At 33.4% G+C, this 12,356-nt stretch overlaps 1 protein-coding gene across 1 annotated transcript in view; it reads right to left on the bottom strand.

Annotated features, from left to right (window-relative positions):
- Positions 1-6,465: 6,465 nt before the first annotated feature.
- The window catches only part of LOC134690152 (uncharacterized), a 62,973-nt gene continuing 57,082 nt past the window's right edge, over positions 6,466-12,356 (bottom strand). The window contains exons 14-16 of the mRNA XM_063550129.1: positions 8,940-9,020; positions 7,621-8,074; positions 6,466-6,898 (exon numbers count right to left, since the gene is read on the bottom strand). Of these exons, the coding sequence (XP_063406199.1) occupies positions 6,867-6,898; positions 7,621-8,074; positions 8,940-9,020 (567 nt within the window). The 3' untranslated portion in view covers positions 6,466-6,866. The remainder of the gene's footprint in view (positions 6,899-7,620; positions 8,075-8,939; positions 9,021-12,356) is intronic.

Raw genomic sequence — 12,356 nt, 5'->3', positions numbered from 1 at the left:
TTGATTGCTGTATTATAGATATTTGTGTCGTCATGTTTTTGTCTTATTGACCTTTTCGTATGTTGATGTATTTTTGTTATTTGTGTCGTCAAGTTTCTGTCGCATTGACTTATTTCTTATGTCGATGTATTACGTGTGTCGTCAGTTTTCTGTCTAATTGACGTATTTCGCATTTTGATTGATATATTAAAGTTATTTTTGACGTTATGTTTCTGTCTTATTGACCTTTTCGTATGTTGATGTATTTTTGTTATTTGTGTCGTCATGTTTCTGTCTTGTTGATGTATTTCGTATGTTGGTTATGTGGGTCGTCGGTTTTCTGTCTAATTGACGCTTTTCGTATGTTGATGTACTTTGGTTATTTGTATCGTCAGGTTGCTGTCGCCTTGACGCATTTCGTAAGTTGATGTATTTTTGTTATTTGTGTCGTCAAGTTTCTGTCGCATTGACTTATTTCGTAAGTTGATGTATTTTTGTTATTTGTGTCGTCATGTTTCTGTCTTGTTGATGTATTTCGTATGTTGGTTATGTGGGTCGTCGGTTTTCTGTCTAATTGACGCTTTTCGTATGTTGATGTACTTTGGTTATTTGTATCGTCAGGTTGCTGTCGCCTTGACTTATTTCTTATGTCGATGTATGCTGGTTATGTGGGTCGTCGGTTTTCTGTCCAAATGACCTTTTCGTATGTTGATGTACTTTGGTTATTTGTGTCGTCAGGTTTCTGTCTACTTGACGCATTTCGTAAGTTGATGTATTTTTGTTATTTGTGTCGTCAAGTTTCTGTCGCATTGACTTATTTCGTATGTTGATGTACTTTGGTTATTTGTGTAGTCAGGTTTCTGTCGCATTGACTTATTTCGTATGTCGATGTATGTTGATATATAATGTCGTCGGTTTTCTATCCAAATGACCTTTTCGTATGTTAATGTATTTTTGTTATTTGTGTCGTCAGGTTTCTGTCGCATTGACTTATTTCGTATGTTGATGTACTTTGGTTATTTGTGTAGTCAGGTTTCTGTCGCATTTACTTATTTCTTTTGTCGATGTATGTTGGTTATTTGTGTAGTCAGGTTTCTGTCGCATTGACTTATTTCGTATGTTGATGTACTTTTGGTTATTTGTGTAGTCAGGTTTCTGTCGCATTGACTTATTTCGTATGTTGATGTACTTTTGGTTATTTGTGTAGTCAGGTTTCTGTCGCATTGACTTATTTCTGATGTCGATGTATGTTGGTTATTTGTGTCGTCAGGTTTCTGTCTTATTGACGCATTTCGCATGTTGATTGCTGTATTATAGATATTTGTGTCGTCATGTTTTTGTCTTATTGACCTTTTCGTATGTTGATGTATTTTTGTTATTTGTGTCGTCAAGTTTCTGTCGCATTGACTTATTTCGTATGTTGATGTACTTTGGTTATTTGTGTAGTCAGGTTTCTGTCGCATTTACTTATTTCTTTTGTCGATGTATGTTGGTTATTTGTGTAGTCAGGTTTCTGTCGCATTGACTTATTTCGTATGTTGATGTACTTTTGGTTATTTGTGTAGTCAGGTTTCTGTCGCATTGACTTATTTCGTATGTTGATGTACTTTTGGTTATTTGTGTAGTCAGGTTTCTGTCGCATTGACTTATTTCTGATGTCGATGTATGTTGGTTATTTGTGTCGTCAGGTTTCTGTCTTATTGACGCATTTCGCATGTTGATTGCTGTATTATAGATATTTGTGTCGTCATGTTTTTGTCTTATTGACCTTTTCGTATGTTGATGTATTTTTGTTATTTGTGTCGTCAAGTTTCTGTCGCATTGACTTATTTCTTATGTCGATGTATTACGTGTGTCGTCAGTTTTCTGTCTAATTGACGTATTTCGCATTTTGATTGATATATTAAAGTTATTTTTGACGTTATGTTTCTGTCTTATTGACCTTTTCGTATGTTGATGTATTTTTGTTATTTGTGTCGTCATGTTTCTGTCTTGTTGATGTATTTCGTATGTTGGTTATGTGGGTCGTCGGTTTTCTGTCTAATTGACGCTTTTCGTATGTTGATGTACTTTGGTTATTTGTATCGTCAGGTTGCTGTCGCCTTGACTTATTTCTTATGTCGATGTATGTTGGTTATGTGGGTCGTCGGTTTTCTGTCCAAATGACCTTTTCGTATGTTGATGTACTTTGGTTATTTGTATCGTCAGGTTTCTGTCGCATTGACTTATTTCTTATGTCGATGTATGTTGGTTATGTGTGTCGTCGGTTTTCTGTCTAATTAAAGCTTTTCGTATGTTGGTGTATTTTAGTTATTTATGTCGTGAGGTTGCTGTTTAATTGACATATTAATTTCACATAAACGGACAGAAATTGATTAGACGAAAAAGTACATATTTTCATGTGTTTGTTTTTCTTGCTTGAAAAGTGTGCAACGTAACAAAACTGATCTTCGTGAATGCTAAACTTGTTTTTGTTAAAAAAAAAAAGGGGATGATCATCATATATTACTAAATTGAACGTCAAATATACTATCATGATACATGTATCTGACTTGCTTAAAGTGCAAATTACAAAAAGGAAAATTTGGGTTAAAAATGGACAATAAATAAAAGATCAAATGAGTCTTGGTTGGAATATACATTTAGGCTATATATTTTCACAGCAAACTGGATGCATATTGTTTAAACATTAAAGTTCTGTATTGTCAATACAGTTCTTTCGTGGTTTTACAGACAAAAGAGCATCAGTATGAATAAGAATGCAATGATAGTTGTTGTTATTTCGTCATGTTGATGGAATATCAATACAATGTCTTGGTCTTCTCATCCTATCGGACCAGATTGTTTAATAAGGGTACCATTGGTTTGTAACTTTACTGGCGATCAACTCCGTCGATCGAATATCATTACTTGATATTGTTTGGTGTCATTGATAAAATCCTTGTGCCAATAATGAAACGAACCGTGGTGTAGTGGTAAGTGCATCGGACTACTAACACAAATGTACCTGGTTCGATTCCCGTTTGGGATGAAAATTTCAGGAATTCAATTTTCGGCTCTCCCTTGACATCATTTGCGAGTATGGTCTGGAGGAAACGAATATAGTCCATCGGACGGGGACGATAAATGGCTGATCCGTGTTAGGAAAGAGCCATATCTCTTGCACGTTCCTTGTACATTTCGAAAAAGAGTAGGCTAATGTCGCTACACTGCAGCACTCGCATCCGCAAAGTGGAAAGGGATTAATATAAGTTGTAAAACTTGTTTCCTAATCCACTATAAATAAATATGTTTAAACTAATGAAACGTGACTCTCTGGTCTTTGATGTTAAAATGTTATCATCCTCTCGTCCCTTTTCACACATAAAAATGTCGTTTTCAGAGGTCGAAAAATAAAGCGAGTTCAACATCTCGTGACTGGACTAGACGGATTAAGAAAAAAATAATACCGCTCAACTGTATCAAGGATTTGATATTTATAAATATGTGCAACTTAACTTTTTTGTCAAGATGTATTTCCCGCCGAGATATTCATTTGGCATCCAACTTAACGTTGAAGTTAGTTTTTCAGACTATTATACAAATTAACATAACTTCCGTAAGTTTCAGTTTGTGATCAATTCCCAGTCAAATGTTAAAAAAAAAACCTCATCATAGATACCAGCAGCCAGATGAGATAAGCAAGAATAGAGAAAAGTGCATTAAAAACATCAGGAATAGATTAATACATTTAGATAGATTAATTTTATTTCAAATAGGGGACCCTTCATAGGCTTAGTCAGTATATTAATTTTTATATCAAACAATTGCAATAGACAATACATAAGAATAGAAAAAAACAAAAAAAAACATGTCGAATTGATTGAATAAGATATGGAGTCACGTAAACCATTATGTTTTGTGTTTATTAACCATGAACCAGAAGCAGCATCATATCCATTATAAAAATAGTTTTTGAGTCAAGTCCTTTCTTGTGGCTGATGCATCTGAACAAATAGAATTGGTGTTCATATGCAGGAGTTACCAAGGGCAGATGCTTAAAGGATACAGATGATTTCTGATTGATCTCGAGAACACGATTACCAGGTATTAATTGATACAGGAGATTGCAGGGTTCTCTGGAGGACAAAAAGTCAAGACAACAATAAATTGTCTGAAAATGGTGATTTCCGATTTATCCCGAAAACATGAAAACCAAGCATTGTCTGATAATAGTGATTTACGATTGATCTCTAGAACATAATAATCAGATATTGTCTGATAATTGTTATTTTTAATTGATCCAAAGCACATGATGACCAGACATTGTCTTATACTGGTTAATTCAGATTGCATATTTTAACATTGCAATAAAAGCGCGAGGTTTGGCTAGCTGCAAAACCAAGTCCAACCCACCATTTTATTTACTTGGAATGTCCTGTACCAAGTCAGGAAAATGGCCATTGTTATATATAGTTTGTTTCTTTATATGTTACATTTTAGTAATGTGTTTCTGTGTCGTAGGTCTCCTCTTATATTGATGTGATTCCCTCGGTTTTAGTTTGGAGCCCGGATTTTTTTCTGACAATTGATGAATTTCGAACAGCGGTATACTATGTTTGCCTTTATGTAACTCAATATTTGGACAATGTATGAAAAAGTCCACGGCTTTTTCTTCTGCAAACAACAAGGAACAATATTTGAAAAACTTAGACACTTCACTATATTCATGGTGATGTAAAATTATTTCTGTAATATCATATGTGTTATCATCAACTTACACTCATTAAAATGGTTTACATGCACACATTGCAACAGCTTTGTCCCTTCATGGTTTATTGCTTGTTTTTATTTTGATAAAAACAACTGGCAAATATTTCAAGAAAAACAGTGAACTAGTCAGACTATCAAACAGCTACCAATTATTATTAAAATTTTCCTTTTATTATGAAAATTAATGAAACAAGATGGTGGATATATGTTAAAAATTGTGGGACAGATACATAACAAAACAATATTCCAGCCATGAAGTGGTAACTAAATGATAATTCTGTGAATATATATATGGCATCAACACCTGATGCCCTTATTGACAATTATTTCTTATATCTTTCTTATCAAAAACAAAGAGAAAATGTTTTCTGGTTTTGTCTCATGTTTCTCAAGGCACTATTCCCTTACTGAAAAAATCAACCTCCTGCAGACATTTCCTGCAAGTCTGCTGCGAACTCGCAGCAGACTTGCAGCGAACACAGAGTCCGTGGTGTTTGCTGCCAATATGCTGCAAACAATTTACCATGCAAATGAGTGTTTTCTGCATACCTGCTGCAAACGTTTATATGCAAATGAGTCTTTGCTGCAGACCTGCTGCAAACGTTTATATGCAAATGAGTGTTTGTTGCAGACCTGCTGCAAACGTTTATATGTAAATGAGTGTTTGCTGCAGACCTGCTGCAAACATATTTATACAAATTAATCTCCCTCCTGCGTGTTTGCTGCAGACCTGCTGCAAATATTAATATGCAAATGAGTGTTTGCTGCAGGCCTGATTCAAACATATTAATGCAAATTAATCTCTTTGCTGCGTATTTGGTGCAGACCTGCTGCAAACATATTTATTCAAATCAATCTTTTTCCTGCGTGTTTGCTGCAAACTTGCAAGAACTACACACGTTATACAATTAACAAATGTCATACTGTGTACACATCATATTTACTATATCACACAGCAAATTCTGAAAAAAGTTATGTTACATCCATACATATAATAATTCAATTACTTTATCATCGGAAAAATTATCATAGCATAAGTTTATACCTTTCAATAAGTTAGATTAATTTCATGTACGTTCTCAAATGAATTACATGCATGAATCTTAAATTCAAAACAAGGTTTATTTGAAATTTATTTTGTGCATATATTTAACAGCTAGTTAAATTAAAATTGTCAAAAAATTCAAGTAGACTTAAAACAAAATATTTTTTAAGTTATAATCTATAAGCATATGAGGGAGTACTGTATATTGCATGTCTACTTATTTGAAAATGTATTTCAAACCTCATGCAGATATCTGTGGAGCCGCCGGGAAAGAATTTCACAAGTTAACATTCTATGCTCAATTTGAACTCAAAATCAATGTCTTTGAAAACTTATCTGTTAATTTCCCCTTCATAAGCCTTTTTGAAAACTAATATATATCACGACACAAACATCACCAACATTTTTAAATTTCAAATCTTTATCTTGCAGGAAGTTACCAATAGGCATGCTCAGTCGTTTTATGTAGTTTTTTGCAATGCTTTTGCAAACATATAAAATTGTCAAAGATTTCTGCAATCTAGCTGCGAACCTCTCTTAAATTCTAGTTTTTTCCTGCAAAAAGCTGCAATATTTGTAGGAGGTTTGCAGCTAGCTGCAAACACCTGCAAACATTATTTTAAGGGTTCCTGCAAGTTTTTTGTTTGCAGCAGACCTGCAGCAAGTTTGTAGCAAATCTGCTGCGAACATTTCAGTTCTGTAATATACAAGTTTTCTTGATTTCCATGCAAGAATAGATACATGTTTATAAAGTTTAACATATATTTGTTATAGTATGTAAATAGCAATTAGATGAGTAGTAAGGTATTACCAATATTACTATTACAGTGTTAGTTGCATTTGAATCCTTTTGAGAAAAAAAAACCCAGTAATTATACATTCACATGTTGGTCAAATCTTTAACGTTAGTCCAATATTTTCCATTTGGTTCACATTCTTCATCTTGCTGTCTATAGTTTTATGAATAAATAGTTTCAACCTGAATTTCACAAATTTATGTTTCTATTAAAGAAGATCGACTGCATATCTGTTGCTTTGGTAGACTGTGTACTTCTGATGATATATTTCTCTATTGTGGTGGAACATTGATTTAGTGCTCAATTTCAACTTCAATCGTCATCCCTAAAATAAAATTACAAGCTCCTTATTGAATGAAAGGACGAGAACAGTTTAACAAAGTGCAATTGGTATGTCATGCCATAGGTGTCCAACAGAATGAATTACGAGAAATTAGAATTGCCACTGGAATTTGAGGGCGTATTTAATAACACATTTTAATATACAACATACAGAATTAATAAATGGCTTTGTAAGGGTTCTTACACAAAGCATCTGTATTGTCATATCCATTCTTACCCGAAATGGCTACGTTTCAATTTATCAACTAAGTACAACCAAACAGATGCCCAATTTTACTATCAGTTTGAAGAAGACTAAACATGACCATATTTCTATTCCTGAGTCACCCTTGTTATAACTGTTTCAAATTATACTTCAAATACAAGCTTTCCAGAAAAACTCTTCTATCACTGGTAGAATCAGTAGGCGCAGCCAGAATGACTACTCATATCAGGTTACGGAATGCATACAACTTATCGAAACATGGTCTAAGCAAAACTAAACTTTGATAAATAATTAAGTCTGCATACATTTATATTTTAATACAAACAAGTCTCAATTCAGCCTTATTCTTATACAAACAATTCTAGTAATGGTTATTGTCATTATAACGAAATCATGAAAATAGCCCAGATTATATTAATGGACATCAAACATTACAGGAAAAACAAAAAAGGCTCAGAAATAGAAAAAAAAACAAAAAAAATTGTTAAACGTATATTTACCTAATATTTCATTTTCAATTGATTTCACTTCCTCTGCAGAAATAGTTTTAGCCAAAATGTCATTTAGATGATCTGTATACAGCCTTGTTGGTGTGTTATGACGATCAAACCTTTTTAAAATGTCACCTGACATATTACTTAGCTCATTAAAACGTGTTTCGTCAAGTTTAAATATCCTCGAGTGTTGTAGTTCATTTCTCGTAAGTCTAATGCGCTCAATATCATCTCCAATCGCTATGTCTGTTGTCTGAATTGTTTGCCATGATCCTCCCCAAGAATTACTAGGAATGTGTTTATTTAGTTTCCTGTGTTCACGATATAAATATGTTATATCACAATCGGTCCTTGTGCATACATTTGCTTTATCTTGTTTTAAGAGGTCATATAAAACATCAGCAAAAATATTCAGCGCAATCATTCCCATCTTTGTAAAATTTATTTCCTCTTTGGTGAACTGAAATGAATATATGATTATAACGAAAAGTGATTTAAAATATGAAAAAGGTCAATGTACTTTAACGTTCATCAACCTAATGACAATTCACGTCTGAACACATACTACCCACACGTGTTAGGCTGTCTGTGTATTCTTGTCGACTCATAAAAGTGTACATACAATGCTGAACACACACTTATAACCTCACATATTAAGACTTTTATAGTACAGATGTTTGTGCATGTTTATCGACAGGAGTACAGTTTAATTCCTATGCTAACCACACACTACATACTATACTTCACGTGAGTACTAGTACAATGAAGATCAGTTTGTGTTATTATGTTTTTATCAACTCGATAGCAGATTTGGTATAATTGCCAATGAGACAACTCTCTATCAGAAAACAAATGTCATAGAAATCAACAACTATAAAACTATAGGTCCCTCTACGGCTTTCAACAATGAGCAAACCATATATCACAAAGGCGGCTCTAAAAGGCTCCGAAATGACAAATGTAAAACAACTCAACCAAGAAAACTAACGGCCAGCTGATTTTGGAAAAAACAATGAAAAACATACAAATATACAACAACAAGCGACAACCACTAAATTACAGGCTCCTAACGTGTTTACCCTCTTAAAGTTTACATACAATGCTGAATACATAGTACTCACTTCACATATTGCATATCAATACATAGACTTATTCAGTTAAGCTGTTTTTGTTTGTTTCCATCACATTTTCTGAAAAAGACTAACACAAAAATACCAAGCTCCAAGGTAAATTCATAAAAGAGGAAGTCCATAACAGAAAACTGAACCAGTTTATTTCTTTCTTTTTGATGAACTGAATCTGTCATGGAAATTCATGTTACTTACCATTGACGAACTGTCTGTTCCTGTTGCTTCATCATTGATATTTGAAAATACTCTTTCACCAGCTTGGACACGGACACGTACCTGCAAAATAAATATGAAGAGAATATCAACAGAAAAAAGTATAAACTTGAAGAAAAATGTCAATGGGGGTGGCACCTATCATTTTAATTTACACTTTTAAAACATAAACTGGTTTGATAAATCTACACGATCAAGCATGCACTGTCTAAATTCTTTGGCTCATTTATAAAAGAGATAAAAAAAAAAAAAGACAACAGTAAATTCAAAGAGTTACAAAAGTGTGGTATGTGCCTTCTTAATGGTACATGTCTTTTCACCAATTTAATCCTGTAAACATTGTTTTGTAGGTTTTTAACGTAGAATAATAAAGTTCTGCAACTAACATGTCTTAGTTATTCAATTTGTTAGGAACTTTCACAATAACCTATGATCGCCAGTTTTGATTAAGTGGTTCTAGAATATTGAACCATTGAATCAGTATTGGCACCTGGAATAAAATTGAGAATGGAAACGGGAAATTTGTCAAAGAGACAACAACCCTATTAAAGAGCAGACAACAGCCGAAGGCTACCAATGGGTCTTTGATGCAACCAGAAACTCCCGTACCCGGAGGCGTGGTTCAGCTGGAAGTATAAAGAGCATTTCCGGACAACGTAAGCAACACTTAGTGTATTCTAAGGAACATGTCTGCATGGTTTGCTTCATTTAATTTCTTTACATTCCTGTTTATGAATATTTTATACGTTTTCATAGTAAACGTTTACGTCCACTGGAAGTCATTTCACGGACATTTTATGTTGACCAACAGGCCATGAAAAAACAAAGTCATGATCATATCAAGTCTATTCACATGTGATATGAATACTGCCATATAATGGAAGAACAAAGTAAAGTTCCAGTTATCCGGCTAAATAATCAAATCAAAATTTTCCAAAAAAATCAATTTGAGACCTTATAACACTTATAAAGATGAACTCATGTTCTATGTAGATTCAGTTTATTAATAATAAATGACATTTTCAATCAAAGTACTGAAGTACTGAACACTGAACATCGGATGACCGCCAGTTCTTGTGGATGGTCACAAGCACTTGTTTCACATTGTTTCAGAAGAAAAAGCATACCTGAAAGTGAGGTTCAAGTACCCTCATCCGATGTAAAACTTGCATATGTCCAAGCTCTCCTCTGCACTTCTGTGTCGACATGAATTATCATTGATATGGTCATATTTATAAATTTACTGTTCACAAAACTTTTGAATTTTTGAAATGCTAAGGCTTTTCTACCTCAGGAATAGACAACCTTAGCTGTATTTGGCTAAATTTCAAAGAAATTTTGTCCTCAATTCTTCAACTTTGTACTTTATTTGGCCTTTTTAACTTTTTTGGATTCCAGAGTCACTGATGAGTCTTTTATAAACGAAACGCCATCTTAGTGGAAGACATAAGCAAGCAAAATCAAGGGAATTGTGCAAATCATGATACAAGCATGAAATTTAGCACGAATTGTATACTTTTTAAGAAAAAACTGCTGGCCATAATCAAATTTCATTTTTTCAAGATGGCCACCACCTTTTCTAAAATGGCTGTTTTTTCAAGATTGAAATACTTATTTCTCTGGAGAACGTTTTCCTTGACCTTCTTTGTGTAAAAAAATGTAATCAGGTTTGGTGGATACATTCTTTATATGTGACGTATATACTAGAAATGAATGTTTGACAAGTTGTGGGTTTGCCCATGCGTAAGTATTTTACCAATTCACACACAAACACTTGAACTATTCATTACATGCTTAGCGCTTTTGAATTTTTAATGATGTTATGAATTTGTTTGATGACATTTTTTAAAGTTATAATACACATGCGTTTAACAATTTTGCCCATGCGCAAACTATTTATAAATTAAGAACAAATTATAAGCACTACAAGGATACAATGATGGAAATCGTAGTTCATCTAAAAGATCTAGATGAGGATTTGAATTTCTTAAACATATCGTGGTCGTCATTCATTCCCTTAAGCATCTAGGCTATTCTGTTTGAGTATAAAGTGTTACTTCTTTGGAGCCACTGCTTGAAAACACGCCCTTTCAGTTGCAATGATCCAGCATTCGATAGATAAAGCGAAAAAGGTGTAAACGTTCATAATGTCGGGCAAACATCAATTATAGCTACAGATAAACCCTTTGGTATTGGATAATAATACGGCGGCTTTGTGAAAAATTGTGCACATCCTGCTACAATCATGAAATTTGGCATAGACCTTCCTCAACCATTACTCTTTTATTTCAGATAGGGAGGCATTTAAAAAAATGTCGCACTTCCGGTAAAATCCAAAATGGCGGACTTCATACTCGAATCAGCCCAATATATCGAAGACTGGTATGTGAAAAGGTGTTATAATCAAGCTACTATCATAATATTTGGTACAAACCTTTGTTTTTTTACTTCTTTTAGATATATAATCTTGAAAACCAATACTTCAGTTAAAATCTAATACAGCGGACATTGTACTAAAATAAGCTTATTTTTTAGGGAGGTTAATTGAAATATGTTAAAATGCAGGAACCTTTCTTTGGTGCTTCTCATGGATACAATGTATGAGAAAGATTTCTTTAAAACCTTTACTTCTGGCTTCACGGTCATAAAACTTTCGAGCATGATTTTTGTACTCAGACTCAAAAATCAACCAATCAAATTGCTGGATTTCATGTTTCGAGCATGATTTTTGCGTTCCGAGCACTGAGCACAGTTTTATGCCTTCAAGGCCTGGTAATAGGCGAGTGACATTTTCAGAAAAGACGCTTAGTTAGTGACTTTAATACACCCACCTAACACACAGCTGAATTTTTATAAGTTATAGTATAATATCTAAACTTCCATTTTTGGTCGGTCGTAAAAAAAATCATACGGGGCAATTTTTGTAAAAATTGAATTAAAATCGAGAAATAATTCCAAATTGAAAAATGACCAACAGCATGAACAGTGTTGAAGCGTGACAATTTGACATGAAGCTTTATTTTCTGTTGTCACAATGCAAAAATTATGTACGTTTAACATTTTTGCGAAAAAAAAAAGATTTTTGGATTTTTTAATAAAAATGGTGCCAATTTTCCTACTTTTCTTCATTTCTTAGATATTTTCGGCTTGAAACCCCAATTAATGATGTTTGAATTATTCAAAAGTTCATTACTCGTTTAAAACATATCGTTATCACTGTATAATTCTGGCTTGTATACACTTTTACACATTCCCCCTTTTCAATCAAATTTCCGAAATCGCTTTTTCTGATAATTTCCCTCAAATTAACGGACCCAATCGCTTTGAAAAAGAGTATGAATAACCAAGAAGGCATTTTGTTTGGTACAAAAATTACGCAAAGTTTAAAAAAAAAAAAGC

Source organism: Mytilus trossulus, chromosome 11 (genome assembly GCF_036588685.1).
Source record: "Mytilus trossulus isolate FHL-02 chromosome 11, PNRI_Mtr1.1.1.hap1, whole genome shotgun sequence".
In the NCBI taxonomy this organism is placed as follows: Eukaryota; Metazoa; Mollusca; class Bivalvia; order Mytilida; family Mytilidae; genus Mytilus; species Mytilus trossulus.
Note: the sequence above shows the minus strand (reverse complement) of the source record. Positions and strands in the feature narration are given on the sequence as shown.